The 18,858-nt window shown below is 38.7% G+C and overlaps 2 protein-coding genes across 2 annotated transcripts; one reads left to right on the top strand and one right to left on the bottom strand.

Annotated features, from left to right (window-relative positions):
• Positions 1–56: 56 nt before the first annotated feature.
• LOC111610026 (SLAIN motif-containing protein-like) lies at positions 57–4,471 on the bottom strand. The gene is made up of 7 exons (XM_023341957.1): positions 2,866–4,471; positions 2,422–2,555; positions 2,202–2,321; positions 1,288–1,386; positions 903–1,190; positions 575–700; positions 57–479 (listed from the first exon to the last, which is right to left on the bottom strand). Exons 1-7 carry the CDS (start codon positions 3,276–3,278, stop codon positions 229–231), a joined length of 1,431 nt encoding a protein of 476 aa, XP_023197725.1. The 5' UTR covers positions 3,279–4,471; the 3' UTR covers positions 57–228.
• Positions 4,472–4,751: 280 nt separating this feature from the next.
• LOC102230825 (sodium-dependent proline transporter-like) lies at positions 4,752–18,434 on the top strand. The gene is made up of 14 exons (XM_023341690.1): positions 4,752–5,763; positions 8,458–8,680; positions 9,144–9,275; positions 11,390–11,600; positions 12,345–12,483; positions 12,609–12,743; positions 13,731–13,834; positions 13,920–14,044; positions 14,135–14,247; positions 14,322–14,459; positions 15,337–15,436; positions 15,585–15,703; positions 16,280–16,453; positions 17,088–18,434. The coding sequence occupies exons 1-14, from the start codon at positions 5,692–5,694 to the stop codon at positions 17,256–17,258; spliced, it is 1,956 nt and encodes a 651-aa protein (XP_023197458.1). The 5' UTR covers positions 4,752–5,691; the 3' UTR covers positions 17,259–18,434.
• The last annotated feature ends 424 nt before the right edge of the window (positions 18,435–18,858 follow it).

The following is an 18,858-nucleotide window of genomic DNA, read 5'->3' as shown; positions in this document are numbered from 1 at the left end:
GATAAAAAAGCACACCACACTTTACAGATTTTTATTTTTAAAAACCATCACTTGCTTTCTACTTCCCAGCTATGCACTACCTTGTGTTAGTCACATAAAACACATTGAGGTTTGAAGTTGCAGTGTGACAAATGTGATAAAGTTTTAAACAGTACAAATACATTTTTAAGCCACTTTTAGTGTTCTTCCTCATTAGTTTGTCTAATGGGGATTTCCCAGTGAAATTTTTCACCTTTGAATGGATGAGGCATGCCTGCCCCAGGCCGCAGTGGACACCCTGTCTGGCGAGGCAAAAACTCGCCCACGAACAGACAGGTATCCCTTGGAAGGGTGAGCAATCCTGCTGGGACTGAGGGACTGGGATCTCTGCGGTCTTTTCACCGCCGTTATTCTGTCTGGGGATTCTCTCATTAAGCTGGCGACGTCGCTGGAGTTCAGATATGCGGCACGGCTTGACGCTGTTGTGGAAGATGGAACAACTGCGACGCAAGGTTAAATGGTTAGATGTAATAAGAGACGTGAAAAAGATCAAACTTATTTCTGCAGTTTGTTGACAGTGTAGAATGATAAAAACCTGGGGGATGGTGGTTGCTGTGGGCAGCAGGTTGGCTGACATCAACCTCTAAGCTTCTACTGTTCCTGACAGCCTGGAGAGAGCGCAGGCTTGTCTGCAGAGGTGCCCTCATCCTGCCTGGCGATGCTGCGGACAGGAAAGGATCAGATTTACTACCACTTTTCACCCCTAGAATAAGCAGTAGAAAATCCTAACCATAACTAAAATAGAAAGTTCTCCAGATCAATATGAAAACATGGTTTAAAATCTGTAATAAATCTCTCCATAGCCAACTGCATGAGTTGTGCATTGTGGTACAATTTAGTTGTGATTGTGTCGGTGTGTGTACCTTTATTCTGGGCAAGCCTCAGCAGCTTGAACTGGGTTACTTGCTGGTGAAGTTTGGTCAGTTTTGGGCTTTGGCCGCCCTGCTTAGCCATTGGCGTTGGTAACTTGCAGCTGGAAGAGCCTGCAGCTGTCAGACCGGGCCTGCAGGCAGAGTCTGGAGCAGTGTTTTTATTTCTGGAACTGGAGTCACCAGCATGGTCAGCCTCGGTATTTAAAAATGAGGAAAACGAGTCTGAGTTTCTCCTCAAGGCAGCTGCAGCAGGCATGGAAATATAGTCCTGTCTTAAACCTGAAAAGTGAGAGCAACAAGTCTTATAGTCTGACCTTACCAGTTGAAAGATAATTGAAATACATGCCACCAGGTCCCTTGTGTTCTTTATACTCACTGTCTTCCTGTATTCTGGCCATTATGTGGACATCTGTTATATCCTGTAGTCTGTAGCTTGTGGTTATGAAGTCATCAGGGTGGGTCACCTTAGCGTGATCTATGCAAAGTAAGAAATGGAAACCTTTTTGTGATAACTGTGCTACAGTGTCAGATCTAGGCCGTAGGAAACGTATTTGTTTCAAAAATGTTATTTAGAGTTCTTACTGTTAAATAGACATGTATTTTCTAACTTTTTACGTGACATTTTCATAAAAAGCTTCAAAACCACTGATTCGTATGTTGCATCATCTCTCTGCGGTAAGTCTGACCTTTTGAAATGCACGGTATCTCTGCCTTGTTATGCTTCACATCCCGCTAACACAACATGTTGAGGAGTTTTTATTAAAGTCCACTGCGCCATTTCCACAATATCATAGTAAATGTTTGACATACTGGAAGTTTGCGTAGGTCGACTTCCTTGTTTTCTGCCTACTTCCTTTTTGCCTTTCCTCTGTCAGGACAGAGCTTGTCTTTTTTGTTTGCTTTATCATTCTGCAGGGTTTTCTGCATATTTATTTAGAGTGTAATAGGAACTCTTAAAGAATTCTGATGTGTTCTCCTAACTAGTGTTCATCTTGAAAATAATACCCAACTATGTGCTTCTGTAGATCAGTAACCTGTCATACCAATGTGATTGATGTTCTCGATCTTATTATTATCATAGTTCATAGTTCTTTTGCAAAACTAGACCATCTTTGGACTATTTTCTGTAGAACCACCATAGCTGTGGAAGAAACATGTTGCAGTCCCACCCACATTGTATCCTAAACTTGACCTTTTGACATATTGCTTAGTGCTTCTCTGAGTAAAAATGTTTTGCGTTTCTGCAAATTGTCTAAAGAGAATATGCCAGCGCTTAACTGCAGATTTTACCTAAGCTGTCAGGGTCATTGAATGATGTGTTGACTGATGTTTTGTCCTGAGCGAAACCCAAGGAGACACTCTGGGAATGAGTGGAAACTGCTGCATGTCTGCAGAAGTAATATCTTGATCCTGGCGATGGTAGAAATAAAGCAAACCAATGACCATACCACATTTCTTTTAAACAGATGAACATTTGTAAGATCCTAAGTTTGTGAGGCTGATTTCTAACTTGGATCCAGCTTGTTCATCAGCCCACGACGGGCAGCCTCCATCTCGGGGCTGGGGTTATCCAGAACGTGTCGACACCACCTGAGAGCAGACTCCCTCTCTTCGAACGACGGCCTATTCGGAGGCTCATATAACCTGTGAGAAAGACAACGTGATCTATTTATATGCCTCGGACATTTTCTGCTCAGGGTGTTCAGGGTGATGCAGAGTGTTTGTTTTCTCCCACATCTACTCTAGCACAAAATCCAAAAGAGTCTAAAACAAGTAAATGAATGTTTGTGGTTGTAACTTGACAAAATGTAAGAAACTTTTGCAAATTTCACTGAAGTGTTAAACCAAACATTTTTACCATGCCTTTTAAAGTTTATAATTTAGACAAGATTGGTGTAAATACATAAATAACCACAAGGTCTGCTCAAGGAAACTCAATCCTAGCAGAACCTACCAGCTCTCTTCATCTCCTATGCTTTCCTCCATATCAAGGATCTCCACCACGTCCAAAGCAGACTGCTCTTCCTCTACGTCTCCGCCATTCCAGAGGTCTTTTTCACTGTCATAGTAGTATAAAGAGTTGTCCGAGTTACCCCAGGGATGAGGTGAATTACACCCAGACTTCAGACTATCAAGTCTTAATCTAGCATCCATGGCAAATGATCTGCTGGTCCAGTTCTTGACTCTTGCTGGTTCAGAATCAGTCCAGAAGTTGCAGTATAGATGTGCCTGTTCGTCCAGCTGTGCATTGCTGCTTTTTACCTCACCACCGATCGCAGGCCAGTTCGCCGTCGCACCAAGCTCTGCCTGGGTTTGACTGCACAAATATTCTCTCCAGCTGCTTTTCGTGTGGTCTTGATGCTCCATTTTCTCTGCAAAATCCTCAAACCTCCTTGTGGCTCCAAGCTGTCATCTGGGAACGTTGATAAAATCTTCAAAATGCTCTTGTTAAAACAACTCTTTAAAGATGGAAAATTCTGCTGGTTTTGTTCATCACACACAGCAGCAGTCACATCTATTGACCCAGATTCATTGAGTGAGGTTGTTAAATGAGGGACTCAACAGATTGGATGGATTTAGAGAAGCATCACGAGCTTAAGTGGATTAGCACAGGTAGCTACTTAGAAAGAGCGACCCAGTCGGCATCACACTGTCATGGCTCATATTGACACTATATTTAGGCAGCAGAAATAGCCAGTCACACACATCACCATGTTCCATGTCTTTATCTTTATGTTGTCTTCTCTCTGTTAAGTATTAGACTTGTTGTGGTTCTTGTGTCAAATCCTGTTGCATTCTGATCCCTGACGACCTCGATTGTCCAAAGACCATCGATAAGATTATGAAGTGCTACCATCAGAGACTCTCCACAAACAACAGAACCCTACAGTGGACAGTGACGGGAGCTGAGAAGGTCAAAACATTCATTTGACTTGGTTTGATTTGACAAAGGCCAGACTGAGAGGTGTGGTTTTTATCCACAGGCGGATAAGCAGACTTATTTACAGCTTTCCTTACTACCAAGTTAAACTCAAGATTCTTCTTCACTCACAAAGTGTGAAGAGCAAAACCTTCTTTGGTTTTGTGGTTAAACGCCAGCTAAGAAAAAGTTAAGAAAAGAGTTCAGATGAATGTAGCGGCATGAAAATGATACATTTGTACACGTACATAACAGATGAAAGCAGCAGAAAAACATGTGCGACATAAGGTCTTTAATTTAGTACATATTCATTTCACCACATAAATCCTCAGAACGCAGGAGGAATAATATGTTGATGGAGGCGTGAAAAGGTGAAGGCCTTTGAACCTTTGAATGCCCCAGGCGTGGTTCAGCGCGTAAACAAATGTGTATGTCGTAAAGGCGCAGAAGACAATGGTCTGCTTTTCCATGGCTCTGAAGATTAACACCTACGTCTGTTGACGTGTTAACCATGTCTCTCTTTATGTGCGGACATCATGAGATAGAAAAACACTTGTAAAAAAAAAAATTCAGAGTTTTGGTCTGAGCCAATAACTCTCAAAAACCTGACAAATATATTTTTCTCTGTGAGGACTGTCAAATATTACGGAGACTTTACTTTTATTTGAGCTCTGTTTCTTTTTTTTTTTTTTTTTTACCAATAAAAATGTTAAATGCGTGTTGCACTTAAAATAAAATGCTTTAGAGCAAAGCATTTTCATCAGTCAGAAGAGCAGCTGTATACCTTGTCTTTAAATGTACCTGCAAGGCTTTATAATAATTTATTTTTATATTTTTTAATTGAGCCTTTACTACAAATTTTACCCATAAAGCTGATCAATTGAATAGAGTTAGCTTAACGGTGCTAAAAATAGAGTTGTAGTTAGGCTATGCTAAGCTAAACAGGCTAATCATGTAACTAGAAAAATGAGTCTGTGCCCTGCCACTGTAACAGACAAATCTACTGCATAGTTTTTGCATGCTAAACATGTCCACGTGTTTTGTCTGGGTTGATAAACAGTTTTGTTATTCAAGTTTCAGCCCACTGTTCATTGTAATCTAAGACTGCAGGGCTTTTAGATGAAATTGCAATCTTAGTGTGCCACCCTTCTACAGTTTGCAGACATGCCTCCGGCAGTAAGAAGAAGACACACACTGTATAACAACCTCTTCCCTCCATTTACCTACACACACACACGCACACACACACCCACACGCACAAACAACAAGCCGAGAAAGAAGCATGAAAATACACAAAGTTGTATCAGCTTCGGGCGTTATATGTGTTTAATTATGTTCTTTACAGAAAGTAGCCCAAAACCAATGAGTGAGTTTGAAAAAAAAATAATAATTATTACTTCTATAGGTTTTGCAATAATAAAAAAAGAGCCGAACAGCTTGCATGGCTTAAACTTACAGCACACAGAATTTACCACAAGCTGGTTGCCGCTGATTGGTTCTTAAAAAAACTTCAAAGCATCATTCTGCATTTGTTTCTACGTCAAATTGTCCTAGTTACTGTGTACACATCCTATAAACAGTCGCCGCCTCGTTTTAAAGTGGTAGGTGGAGGTTTTCTCTTTCATGATGCAGCACCTGCGTCTCCTCTCCTCTCCCCGCCCCTCACCTCACCCTCCGCCGGACTCGGTTCCTCGTCGCCACCGTTGATGTCCACCTGCCTGGTCTGACTCTCCGACTGGTCCACTCCATCGAGAGCCGCCGAAATACTTAGGCAGCTCGGTGTCCCTACAGTCTGTTGCAGAAAATGAGGTGCAGCGACGTTGAATTTAGACAGTGAAGCGCCACCTCTGCCGGGTGGAAATGCACGACGAAAGCGGCAAAGGAGCAGCCGACGGAGGCTCCGCCGGAGGAGGCACAGCAGCGGCAGCGCAGGTAACAACTGAGCTTTATTTTGTTTTGGTTTTTTCATTATTATTTTGTAATTTCTTAATTTTTTGTTTTGTTTTGTTTGTTTTGAGCTCCCAAGACGTCACTCTATAAGTGCGTAAAATGTACAAGTTTCTTTTTTTCCGCTTTAAATTTCACCGTCATCAGATGAAGCGGTCTAACCTGTCCGCCCACAATACTTTTTGTACAGATGTACTGGACGCGCCTGAGATAAAACTGAGATAAAACTATGGACCTGCTCACTCAACACATGTATGCATACAAACTATTCTCAAGAATAGTTTGAGAATCACACTGATACAGGTGATCCGCCCAGGAAACCGTCTTTTGTTCCGTCTCTAATGTAACCTAAAATAGTTTCTTCCCAGGTGCAGCTTGGTGTGAACTCATTTGACTTATAAACTTCTTCTTGAATTCAGTTATAATCATTCAAAATCTCTAATTAGTTAAAGATAATAATAATAAAAGAAAACCACTTGCTGTATTTTCTGCTCTGTCAGATGAAGATAATAATAGTAAATCTTTCTTATCTCTGCATAGTTTTGGTGATCACTTCCTAAATGTTTTTGTAACAATTATTTATATAATTTATTTGTGTCTGCAATACAATTTCAGGCCTTCCTATTTCCTATACTTTACCAGGTTTTTTTAAAGTATGTAAAACTTTTGAAGTAGGTAATTGATGACAGCTTTCAGACTCAAACGTAAAATGTTATAACAATAAAACTGAACTCATATAAATAATTCATCTTTAAACTCTGAACAAATAGTGTGACAGCACATAAAGCAGAAGCTCTGCTCTTATCTCCATTAAAGTTCCTCCTTGTGACCTGGCATAACTTCCTCTGTAGTTTAGATGTTGATTGTTTTTGTAGGAAGAACTAAACAGTACATTATAATTCTATGGTTTTGAGTTTCATCTGATACATGTTAAACAATGTTCTTAGATCTAAGCTTCAAAGTGCCTTGCAAAAGTATCGATACCATTTGAAATGTCTGACGTAATGCTTATTGAATAAAGCAACCGTTTTTATTTACTCTTAATATAGAAATATCATTCTCACTGTGAAGCATGGTAGTGGCAGAATAATGCCATTACCATGTTTCCACTCAGCAGGGAGAGAGAAGCTGGTGTTGATTTAAAGACACCAAGAGCAAAATTCAGGACAAACTTCTTAAAAGAAAACATGTTAGAAACTAACTGTTTGTTTTTGTTCGGTTATTTGATTTCTATTGCTGTTATTCGCTCTATTATCTGGTTAATTATTTAGTAGATCAATGCCCCTTTTGTGCTTTTTCTCACTCTATTATGTTTGTTGTGTTATTATCTGCTGGTGAATAATAAATATGTTAAAGAAAACTTGCTAAGCTCAGTGGTTGGGCGCTGGGGCAGTCATTCATCCAGCGGCCCATCGAGTTTTTGAGTTAAAAAAATGTTTAAAGTTGACAGGAAATTTGAAATATCACTTGATAATCATGTGTTGTTGAAATATTGGAAGGTCAATACCTGAACACCAAAGTGTTAAAAAATGCAAACATTTTAAAAAGACTTAAATAAATTAGCAGTGCTTAGCCTGGTGGCCCGCCAGGCTTATAATATGCTTGCTGAAACCCTGTAAATACCTGAGACTGGGGGAGAGATCCACCTTCCAGAAGGACAAAGCACTACAGCCAATGAAATGGTGTCTTTCCATCAACACAAGCTTCTCTCTCCCTGCTGAGTAGAAATATGGTAATGGCATTATTCTGCCACTACCATGCTTCACAGTGTGAATGATATTTCTATATTAAGAGTAAATAACAATGCAATGAAATGGTTTAAATAAACACATATTTCTGTGTTAAAATTGTCAGCTCAAAGCCTAAACATACAGTACATCTAGTTGAATATGTGAAAATTTCTATGAATAGATGTGCAAAGCTCTGTTTGACTTTGTCTCTTTTCTGGACAAACGCATTAAAGGAGCTGCTGCTGCAACTAATGCGCTCTGCTTTTCCTCCTATAGCATCACATCACTGTTGCCATTAACTGTGTAGTTTTCTTTCTGTTAAAAGGGAATTGCTCCTTTCTATTGTTGCAAAATGCTTGCTCGGTGTGACGAGATTGCTGTAAACTTAAGGACTCAATCAGTCCTTAAGTTTCCCAAACTTGCTTAGATAGAAGGAAACTTTCACCAATTGGCATTATCTACAGAATTTAATAATCAATCACATGTATTTTATTGGATTTAAATTGGTCTATGACTGAACTGGATAATTATCTGTATTAAATCAAAACCACAAACAAAATATGAGTTAAGAGGTGTTAATAATGTAAAGTAATTCTTGTAGTATTACATTGACTAAATTTCCTTATAGTTATGAACAGCTTTACATTGATTAGCTGTCAGCAACAATCAAAGATTTCTCGCATTGCAATGTATTTCTTTTTTTCCTCCGAAGAGTTTTTTGCGGCGCTAGTGGCTCGTATTTTTTCGACAGTAGGCAGACAGGAAGGAGGGTGAGGAAGACATGTGGCAAAGGTCGTCGGGACCGGGAGTCGAACCCGCGACGTCCGCGTCGAGGACTAAGGCCTCCAAACATGGGGCGTGCTAACCCCCTGTGCCACCACAGAACGCCCCATTGCAATGTATTTCTACTAATGTCATCATATGTGCAATTTAATTTTATATCTTTTAGAATGGGCATACTGTTTCTCCAAATGGCTACAACCCAGCAATTACACCGACCCCACCGCAGCAGTCTGATACCCGAGTCTCCAGTCCAGTTCCCGCTCCGGCTGCGATTATCCCAAGGGATCAGTGGGGCGGGAAGTACGAGTTCCTCCTGTCCTGCATCGGCTACTGCGTGGGTCTGGGCAACGTGTGGAGGTTCCCGTACCTGTGTTACCGCAATGGAGGAGGTGAGCTAGCATTAAGCATGCTGCATATCGTGATTTTAAAACCGAGGCATGTGTGCTTAATGGTTCTCGGCACTAATTTGGATTAGAGGTTGTCTTTGCATAACTCCATGGGTGTTGGCTTTGTTCCTCAACATGCTGGCTTATTTGGCAGATTCTCTGCAAAATCGAGTGTCTCACAGCATTTACGAACCGTCTAAGCAAAAATAGTATTTTCCCTTGATTACACACTAGATTTGAAGTCTGTTTTCTATCCACTCATCTGAGATTAAACATGTTGAAGCTTGACTGACTGTAGAAAAGATTAGCGTCTTTCTATGAAGCTGTCTCCTAAAATTGATGGTTTTATAATCAAATCTGCCTTCACAAGCAGTATATAATCCCAGAATATTACTGTCATTTAAAAAAAAAAAATTCATTACCAACTTTGGCTTTCCTCATCTTGGCCTGTTTCCCTTCTTCACAGGCGTGTTTCTCATCCCGTATTTCATTATGCTGTTTGTGACGGGAGTTCCTCTCTTCCTCATGGAGCTGAGTTTAGGCCAGTATGGCTCAGCTGGCCCAATCATGGTGTGGAAATGCTGCCCTCTGCTTAAAGGTAATGACCTCCCTCATCCAGTTTTTCTGGCTGGTTAGTATGCCCACCTTACCAGTGATAATTTATGAAGACTTAATGTCTCCAAATTCACCATGAACTGCAGCATTAATTCTTCAGAAATCTCCATGTTGTCTGTTTTGCTTCATGTCACGTTGCTCCAACCCAACAGCACAATCAGGTAAAATTACAGGTTGCTGACTCATGTTAGCGTGCCACCTCATTGCTCATATGTCTTGCAGTTCAAGCTAAACATTCCTGACTGCTTCAGTTGCCAAAAGTGAAACATATTTAATTTTAAACAAATATTGGATCTGGATGAAAGTAGCTAACACAGTTCAACTATTTTTTTTTTAATTTATTTATGGTCCAGGTTGTGTTAAAGTTCACAATACAAGTTGCTGAGTCACTAAGTTGACCACATCACTAATTACACAGTGACTCTTACAAGTGTAAACACCGCCGTTAAAACGCCTGTTTTTTTTTTTTTTTGTGACACACAATTCAACTGAAAAACATTGGTCACATTTAACATAAAAAGTACACTGCAAAATACAAAATCTTACCAAGTATTTTTGGTCTAGTTTCTAGTGCAAATATCTTAGTTTTGTCTTCTTTCAAATATACTAACTTATGGGTAAATTTTCAGCAAGATACAGTAGCTTGTTTTACGTAAATAATTTCTTAATATTGATAAATGATAGTTTCATTGGTAAATTATTGAATTTATAACAAGACATTTTCCCCCATGTGATAAGAGAAATAAATCTTCCAATGGAACTAGTACTTTTTATCAATATTAATGTATTATTTACTTAAAACGAGCTACTGTATCTTGCTGAGAAGTTACTTATAAGTTAGTTTTGTCTTATTTCAGGTATACTACAATTTTAGGTTTTTGCTGTGTAGAAACTTACAATAATTTGTTTGCATGAGTGTGTCCATTCATGCTGTATTAAATCACAGTTACGGTCTCAACATTTAGTCTACTTGTGTTCACACCTCCAATCGATTATTGTGAGCCGAATCTGATGAATGTGAAATAAAGATGAGCTGATCTAGTAGGAGTTTCCTCTTTCCCTCTTTTTCATCTTTTAACAAAAGCTTCCGTCTTAAAACAGGTTACAAAATGTGAAAATGATCTTATTGTACAAAGGTATGAGTCACCTGAAGAATACAAAAAAATCTGTGCATTATTTATTTGCCGTGGCTCAAGGAAGGCAGTCAACAACCAATATGAAAAGATGAAAAAACGAGACTGAAACTAGGCAGAGGTTGCCAAGAGGAAAACAGCAACACCTAAAAGAGCTTCCTGAATTTCTAGCTAGTCCTTTTTGTGATCTACATGTGATAAAACTTTCTGTATTCTGAATGTTTAGGTGTTTGCAAGAAAGCTGAAGATGATATGTTTGAGTATCACTGAGACCGAGCAAACACCTAGAGTAACAATAAATAACTTCATGAGAGGAAAATCAAAATTCTAAGGGCCAGGCTAGCATTCAGTACTAAATGTGACAAAAAAAGTGATGTTCTCAAAAAGTTTTTGTTTAAAGTTGTGTGCGCTCTTATTCAGTTGAGTCCCACCTTTCCTTGTTTCGGAAAAATGTCACATTATTTGTAGGGGAAAAGTTTGAAATGATTAAACACAATCTCATTTTCTTTGCCGCATGTCTTCCCCCCTCTCCTTCCCTGTTTCCTGTCAGCCCACTATCATATAAGGGACACTAGAGCCCACAAAAGACCCTCTGGAGGGGTAAAAAAAAAAAAAATATATATATATATATACAGCATACTGTATATATATATGTGTGTTTAATTCAAAAAGAAAATGGCATGAATGTTTTTATTACAAGAAACAAAAATAAATCAAACTCGAGTTGGTTTTACAAAGGTAAACAATTTGTTGAAGTTAAAATGCCAGAATCAGATTAGCATGTTGAAGCTAAAGAACAAAAAAATGTTTTCATTTTTTTACAGTACAACCCAACGTATTCTGAATATTGCAATTAGGGGAGAATATGATTAAAATTTTAACATAAACCTTTTTTTTTTACACATTTTTACATAATAGTGTCTGGGGTTTTTTCTTACACTCATACTTGTGTCTTCTTATGCAGGCATTGGGATTGGGATGCTGTGTGTGTCCACGTTGGTGTGTCTCTACTACAACGTGATCATAGCGTGGACGTTTTACTACCTGGGCAGCTCTTTCCAAAGCCCCTTGCCCTGGTCATGTGACGCCGTGGCCAATGTCGCTATCTGTGCTAATCGCACCGTTGGTAATAGCTCCTCGGAAAGACCCCGATCCCCTACAGAGATTTTCTGGAAGTAAGTGCATTGTTTCCACCACAGTTCATACTTGAAATACAAATTGTGTTTCTCTCTAATGTGACTAAACAAAAATGTTAATCAACGACATCCTCCATACTTATTAACTCCCATTGCAAAGAAAAGCATTAAAATAAATGCATTTTCTAACAGTGTAATGTATGGAGGGAATCCCATGTTAAGAATTTTCTTTAGAAAAATAGTCAAAGATCTGTCTTCCTATATTTGTAAAATGTTATATAATGCTGAGTGTGGTCGTTTTGGCAAAAGGCGGTTGAAAAAGGTGTAAAATTTCTCATTTATTTATCTGAGGTAATGTAACTTCAATGGGTTAATATTCTAAGCTCTTTTAAATGAAGGTATTAGTAAATTTAAAGGCTGATTTAAAGGTAGATTAGTTTTTAAAAATATTAAATAGATTTATATCCTCTTGTTACCTATTGCTAAAATCTATTTTTCAGCAAATATGTGGACATTCCATACATCCAATCATTATTTATTATCAAAGCTTATTTCCACACTTGCAATTCATTTTAAATTTGGTAAACCAGGAGTGCATTTTAATAAATATTTAAACTTTTCAGAAAATACTACCATTATTGGAATGTTGCACTTGGAGAAAAAATTTTTTAGGGACATAAAATTCTAAAAAAACAAATACATCTAAAGATCAAATATAAATGGCATTAGCTAAGCAGGTATGATTTAAAATGCTTCCATAATTAATGTTTGCTCATCTTACAGTGAGAAAGTACTGGGCGTTGTGAACAGTGAGGGTCTTCACGACCCGGGCCCTGTGCGGTGGCCCCTGGCTCTGTGCCTGTTAGCTGCCTGGATCATCATCTTCCTCTGTATGCTTAAAGGCATCCGCAGCTCTGGCAAGGTGAACTACCGCAATGTTTCCACCAAACAATAAAAAATAAATCAATTTTGAAACTCCCAACTCAATCTGTTCCCCATACTTCTCTATTTTCTGAATTTAACATTTGTGACGTCTGTGTTCTTTAGGTGGTTTATGTAACGGCCACCTTCCCATACTTTGTCCTAATTGTTTTGATCATCAGAGGTGCGACACTGGAGGGATCGCTCCAGGGCGTCGCTTTCTACCTCACGCCAGACTGGAGCCGTTTAGCTAACGCACAGGTACGTCAGAGCTCAATGCATGTTGCTTTGTAATACTATCCACTCCTCTTCAACTTTTTCATATTTTGTGACTTTACAACCACAGACCACCGTATTTTCTCTGTTTTCTTTGATGGACCAATGCACAGTGCATAATTGTGAAAGGGAAAGAATATTATATGATTTTAAAATTTGTTCACATGTAACAATTCAGCAATTCTAAGCATTCAGCAATAGTTCTAGAACATTTCTTTGTGATTATAGCTACAGCTGTTTCTGGCAGCTTTGCACATTTAGTGGCTTAAGTTTTTGTGCATTGTTCTTTGTAGAATGCTGAAATTCAAACTCATTCAGATTGAAAATTGAGCATTTGTGAATGTTCATGCCCAAGTCTCATCACGGGTTCTCTATCAGATTTATGATGTGTTGAACAGTGCTTCATGAGGTGTTCAAATCTTGGTTACACTGAATTTTCTGTAGGGATTTCAAAATTAAAGGAACCAAATATAAATGCATGCCACGCTTGTTCAAAAACCCTGTGTTTTTTACTTTAATAATGCACGAATACACACTCCTTTATGTTGTTCTGTCACATAAAATCCCGTAAAATTCTTTGAAGTTTGGATACAGTGTGACAAACTGTGAAATTGAAATAGCTGACAAAGCCCTGCGTGTAACATGTAAAGTCACAGTTCTCAAATATTTCAAAAAAACCTAAACATAAAAAAAGCATCCAGCATAGACAAATAAATAAAATATTTATTATATATGAGTTAAAATTCATAACCTAATTAAATAACCATGCTAAATGTGCTTAATGCAAACCTTCCAGACATTAACCAAGGCAGACATACAAATTCTTAAAAAAATAATTTAATTAAAGGAGGTGTGACAAACTGTGTAAGCTACACTACAAACTCTCTCCATGACCCAATTGGGCTGAGAGGCTTTAAAAAAACGTGCTTTTTTTTTCATGATCCACACTGAATTTTCCCTGAAACATTTCAGGTCTGGAATGACGCAGCCTCTCAGATCTTCTACTCTTTGGGCATTGGGGTTGGTGGGCTGCTTTCTATGGCATCTTACAATAAATTCGACAACAACGTCATCAGGTAGGTGGGCTGTATTATGCACTCTATCAATACTGTCAATCCTGAACACTTTATTTCTGTTGATAACATTTGCTGTTGACTTCAGGGACACTATTGTTATCACAATCGGGAACTGCGGCACCAGCTTCTTTGCGGGATTTGCTATATTCTCCATCCTGGGTCACATGGCATGGAGGAAGGGAGTGCCTGTTGGAGAGGTGGCAGACAGAGGTAGCCGCCATGCTTCTTTATTTGTCCACATGTTTGGCGTTGCAGCCACTGACCGCAGAAACCCTAAACATAATCTGTTTGTGTCCTCAGGTCCTGGTTTGGCTTTTGTTGCTTATCCAGAAGCTCTTGCTCTGCTGCCTGGCTCAGTGTTTTGGTCAATTATGTTCTTCCTCATGCTGTTCATGCTTGGGGTCGATACTCTGGTAAGATTGACTGATCAGGAAGAATGGGAATCTGTTTGTCAGAGGGTTGACATGACACCTTTTTCTCCTGGCAGTTCGGTAACATGGAGGGCATCACCACAGCTGTACTGGATGAGTTCCCAAACCTCAGAAGGAACACCTTCCACAAGTCCTTGTTCCTGGGAGCCCTGTGTTTCACCTTCTACCTAATGGGCCTTCTGTTAGTGACAGATGTGAGTCATTTGTGAATAATGTGGATTTCTTTCCCTTTATGATGATGGATTGCTAACAGAAAAAGTGAAAAAAAGCTGTTAGAGGCTGCAAAAGACATAAGGTTGAGACAAAGTTTCACATTCCAGCACAACAATGGGTCTTCACAAGCAAAGATACAATAGAAGGGTCTAAATAAATGCATATATCTGTGTTAGAATGGCCTAGTCAAAGTCTAAACCAAAAATCCAATTGAGAATCTGACGCAAAATTTGAAAACTAAGGTTGACAAATTTACAGACCCGTTCAATAAATTAAAATATTACTGGAAAATTTGTTTGTTCAGTTGCTCAATTTGTTGCGAGAAACACATTATATAAATTAATTACACACAGATAGATGTTTTTATGTCTGTATTTCTATTACTTCTATCTGTGATTTTTGATTTGAAGATAAGGAAAACACAAGCCAAATCAAAATAAATTGGTCAGAAATGTGAGCTTAATGAAAAGCATGTCTTAATATCTACTTAGATTATTTTCAAAAGATACTTTTAAGCTGAAAAGTGAGCCTAATTGGATTGTGTATTCTGATTTATTGAATATGACTGTATATTATATATTTTTGCAAAGATTCAGTAAAAATCAAACTAGATGTGCTAAGCTGGCAGATGTATCCACAAACAACTTGAAACTGTAATTGCAAAAAAAGAAAAAAGAAACTGTTTCTACAAAGCATTAACTGGGAAAGAGTTTAATAAGAGTGCTTACCACAATATTTAGATTCTTATTTATAAAAATTTGATAAATTATGATAAAGTTTGACAGTCATAAATACTTTTGCAATGCACCGTTAAGTTTTGACATTCATATTCCCTCCCTGTTGTTCGTGTCTCAATAGGGAGGGATTTACTGGTTCACTCTCATCGACTCCTTCAGCACCAGCTTCGGCCTCATCATCATCACCCTATTCATGTGCATTGGCATCTCCTTCTTCTATGGTATCCCATCTCACATTCCTTACCGTCACTTGCCATCCCTAACTAATCCCATCGTTCCACTGTACGAGTTTCAGGGCAGCTAGTCTCTGTTGTCCTGGTGATAATTCAGTTTCTAACATGCATCTCTTCGCTGACTTAATTTTGACAGGAGTCAACCAGTTTTGTCAGGACATTATTGACATGATCTGCCACTGCCCTCCGTGGTGCAGCAAAGTGCTGATCTACTTCAAAGCCTGCTGGGTTTTCTGCACACCGTTTCTCCTCCTGGTGAGTCCAAGCAAATGTGTATGAAATCAGTTATTTCCCACTCTTTACAGGAAAACATCAAATTTACTATAAATATGTCAATATAAACTATTTTAGGTTAAGATAACTTGTTAAGATAACTCCCAAAATCCTAGTTTTTGTGAGTTATGCTCAAAATAACCAACATCCTCTTGTGTTAATCCTAAACTGAGTTATATTTAATTCACTCTCAGTATTGTTCTTTGATATTGTTAACCTTAATTACATCACTCACACTGTTATTACAGCTCTTTTATTGTGTGTTACCTGAAGCAGTTTTGCACTTGAAGTGAAAAGGTAACATGATCAGGGCTCGCACACACTGAATGAAGTAAAGAGCTGAAAGAAAGGAAATGATTACAGAATCCCAAGCTACCAAACAAACTAAAGTAATTGTAGTTGCTTTTTGTCCTGGAATATGTACCCAGGTTGAATATTTAGGGCAGAGACTCAATCTGATATCTTCCCCGTCTGCAGCATTTGTGTTGTCTATTTCTCCGCTGCCATTGATTCTCTCACCAGAATCATTTCTCTTCCTCTGTGCCTCTCCCACCACAGTTCATCCTGATCTACATTTTTTTGGAGATGTACAACACACCCCTCCATTACGGCTCTTATGTGTATCCGCGGTGGGGTAAAGGTTTGGGCGTGTGCATGGGTGCGACCTGCTGTTTGCAGATCCTCATTTGGGCCGTTGTGGCCATCAGCAAGGAAACTGGTTCGCTAAAAGAAGTGAGTATGCTGCTGGATTGGCACTGTGAGGTCCGGTTACAAGACTTTGCAAAAGTAGTCATGTTCTTTAAAGTTTTTTTCATGTTTGACCACATTATAACCACAACAAAGGTGTATTTTATTGGGATTTCATGTTATAGACCAACACAAAGTAATTGGCGACTGAAGAGAAGGAAAATCAATGAGGCATTGTAGGAGTTCATGGACAGAGCTAATCCGTTTTAGAATGTGAGACAGGAAAATTAAGTCCACAGTTGTTTTATATCCAATAAAACTGAGCCTAAACTATTTTGCAACAAGAAAAATAAAACATGCTGGTCTCTGGATCTGTGAAGCTGCTAGAGGCTTCACAGTCACAAAAGAGTTGGAGCTTTAATTGCTGTGAAAGGTGATTCTACAAGGAATGACCCTGAGGGGGCTGAATCCTAAAAAGCAATGCATGCATGAGTTTAAAAAAACAACATTTTTTAGTATTCTTCTTCTTCATAACTATACAACATTTTATGGTGTTAAATCCCAAGGTTTGTGGCTGTAAAATACCAAAACATATACCCTCTTCACCTCTGTCATGGTCATACAAACAGTTCAAATCTTGCTGAATTAATCCGGTGCGACTCTGACTTCTCCTTCGCAGCGCTTCAAGAAAGCAATCCGACCTCTGAACTCCTGGAGGGTAAATAACTTGAACAGTGAGGTGAGAAGCCAGGAGCACGTGGAGCCGGAGCGAGTGGAGGCTCCTTACACCGTCACGCTCACAGACCAGGACTTCACAGCAATTACATGGGAAACGGGAAGCAGTGCATAAGGAGGCAGCAGGGAGGAATCTACAACAATGAGCAAACTATGATTTTAAGAGACCTTTTTTATTATTATTTTTATTATTATTTTGCTACCTGCTCCAGCAAGGCCCTGGTGGCAGATCAGACTGTGTCCTGCAGGCCAGTGTGGAATGAAAGATTTATTTATAATACTGTGTATGTACTGTATGTATGAATGGTATTTTTAAGCAATTTATCTTGGATTGATTATGTTATACAAAGGTAAAGTTGAAAATTAGTTTGATTCATTTGTTATTATGTCGTTTTACAAACCACATATTAATTGAAAAACCAAGAAGGAAAACTATTTATGCTAATTTACCTGGAGAAGTGACTGCTTTTCATTATCCTGCCAGACTAAACTACTTAGTCATAAATATATTTTAACCACGTCTTATTTAAACTGAATGAAAAGTATGTCTTGAGAAGAAATACTTTTAAAATTACTTGCTAAATCAAGTATTAAAGAAGTGTCTATGCAACAAATTATTATTATTATTTTTTTTTAAACTTTGCCTTACATGGATATACATGGAGGGAAAATTCCACTGGAAAAGACCCTTCCCACTATGAAACATGGTGGTGGCAGCATCATGCTTTGGGGATGTTTTTTACTTGAGCAGAGTAGCTATAGGAAGGGCAATCCTGAAAACCTGCAGGCTGGCTGGAAAAAAGCAATGTATTTATTTTTATTAGCCTCCCTGTCCTATAGGCAAATATAACAATATCCTAGTAAAACTGCAGTGGTATTGTTGCCATGTCCTTAAGTATCAGAAATAGATATTTTTGTTTGTGGTCGTCTGTAGTGACAGAATGAACATAAACCTGCATATTTGTTTCCCCTCTGGTTGCAGGGACACACTTTTGACCCTGTGTCCCTGGAGACGCGGTTTGATTTAGGAGAGCATCTTGACTGCTTTGTGGCTGCTTGTGTTCAACGATCTGAGACCATCACACTGTTGCTTTTCAAACGGTTTCAGTTTTACTTTGATTTTGTTGTTCCATGTTAACTTCAGATTCAGATCTCCAATTTTTGTTAAACATTTATCTGGCTTGTAATGTACTGAAAGTCTCTCCTTCTCACCTGGTGACAGTTTGATTAGACTCCAGCTCCCACATGACCTTGAATAAAGTTGAATAATCTGGAAAATTAAGAATGAAATCCAAAATGCTTATTCTGTTTTTACTATGATGCTATAAACTGTATTGTGCAACTTAATTTTTCAAAGTATAATCATGGTTTCAACAAACCTGCTGCTGGGAAAGCAGGGATCACTGACAATAGTGCGCTTTCATTTCTCCTGTGTGTTTAAGACAATTAAACCTAATTTAGAACATTAGGAGACAGATGATGGCCACAATAACCACCTGGAAACAAGACAGTTTGTGAGACACAGGAATCTATACTGTCACCATTCTCTTTCATTCTGTATGTCTCAGATTTTCAGTAGTCCTGTTATCTGTAGATGTACTCAGATGACAGCAGTTGGACATATAAGGGATGGACAAGAGGATAACTAACGAATTAAGATGCCACAGTGGAGCTATGTAGAAAAAAGGAAAGAGAGCTGAGGAAGCTTTGGGCCT

The sequence above is a fragment of the Xiphophorus maculatus genome, chromosome 11 (genome assembly GCF_002775205.1).
Source record: "Xiphophorus maculatus strain JP 163 A chromosome 11, X_maculatus-5.0-male, whole genome shotgun sequence".
Lineage (NCBI taxonomy): Eukaryota > Metazoa > Chordata > Actinopteri > Cyprinodontiformes > Poeciliidae > Xiphophorus > Xiphophorus maculatus.
This window is presented reverse-complemented; position numbering and strand designations above follow the sequence as displayed.

Excerpts from the sequence above, each read along its gene's own strand:
- LOC111610026 (XM_023341957.1), bottom strand. The coding sequence starts at position 3,278 with ATGGAGCATCAAGACCACACGAAAAGCAGCTGGAGAGAATATTTGTGC. Across the intron at positions 701-902 it reads GAGGCTTGCCCAGAATAAAG|CATCGCCAGGCAGGATGAGG; the intron begins GTACACACACCG and ends TCCTGTCCGCAG. Across the intron at positions 480-574 it reads CAGCAACCACCATCCCCCAG|TTGTTCCATCTTCCACAACA; the intron begins GTTTTTATCATT and ends CTTGCGTCGCAG.
- LOC102230825 (XM_023341690.1), top strand. The coding sequence starts at position 5,692 with ATGCACGACGAAAGCGGCAAAGGAGCAGCCGACGGAGGCTCCGCCGGA. Across the intron at positions 14,460-15,336 it reads GCCTTCTGTTAGTGACAGAT|GGAGGGATTTACTGGTTCAC; the intron begins GTGAGTCATTTG and ends GTGTCTCAATAG. Across the intron at positions 16,454-17,087 it reads AAACTGGTTCGCTAAAAGAA|CGCTTCAAGAAAGCAATCCG; the intron begins GTGAGTATGCTG and ends TCTCCTTCGCAG.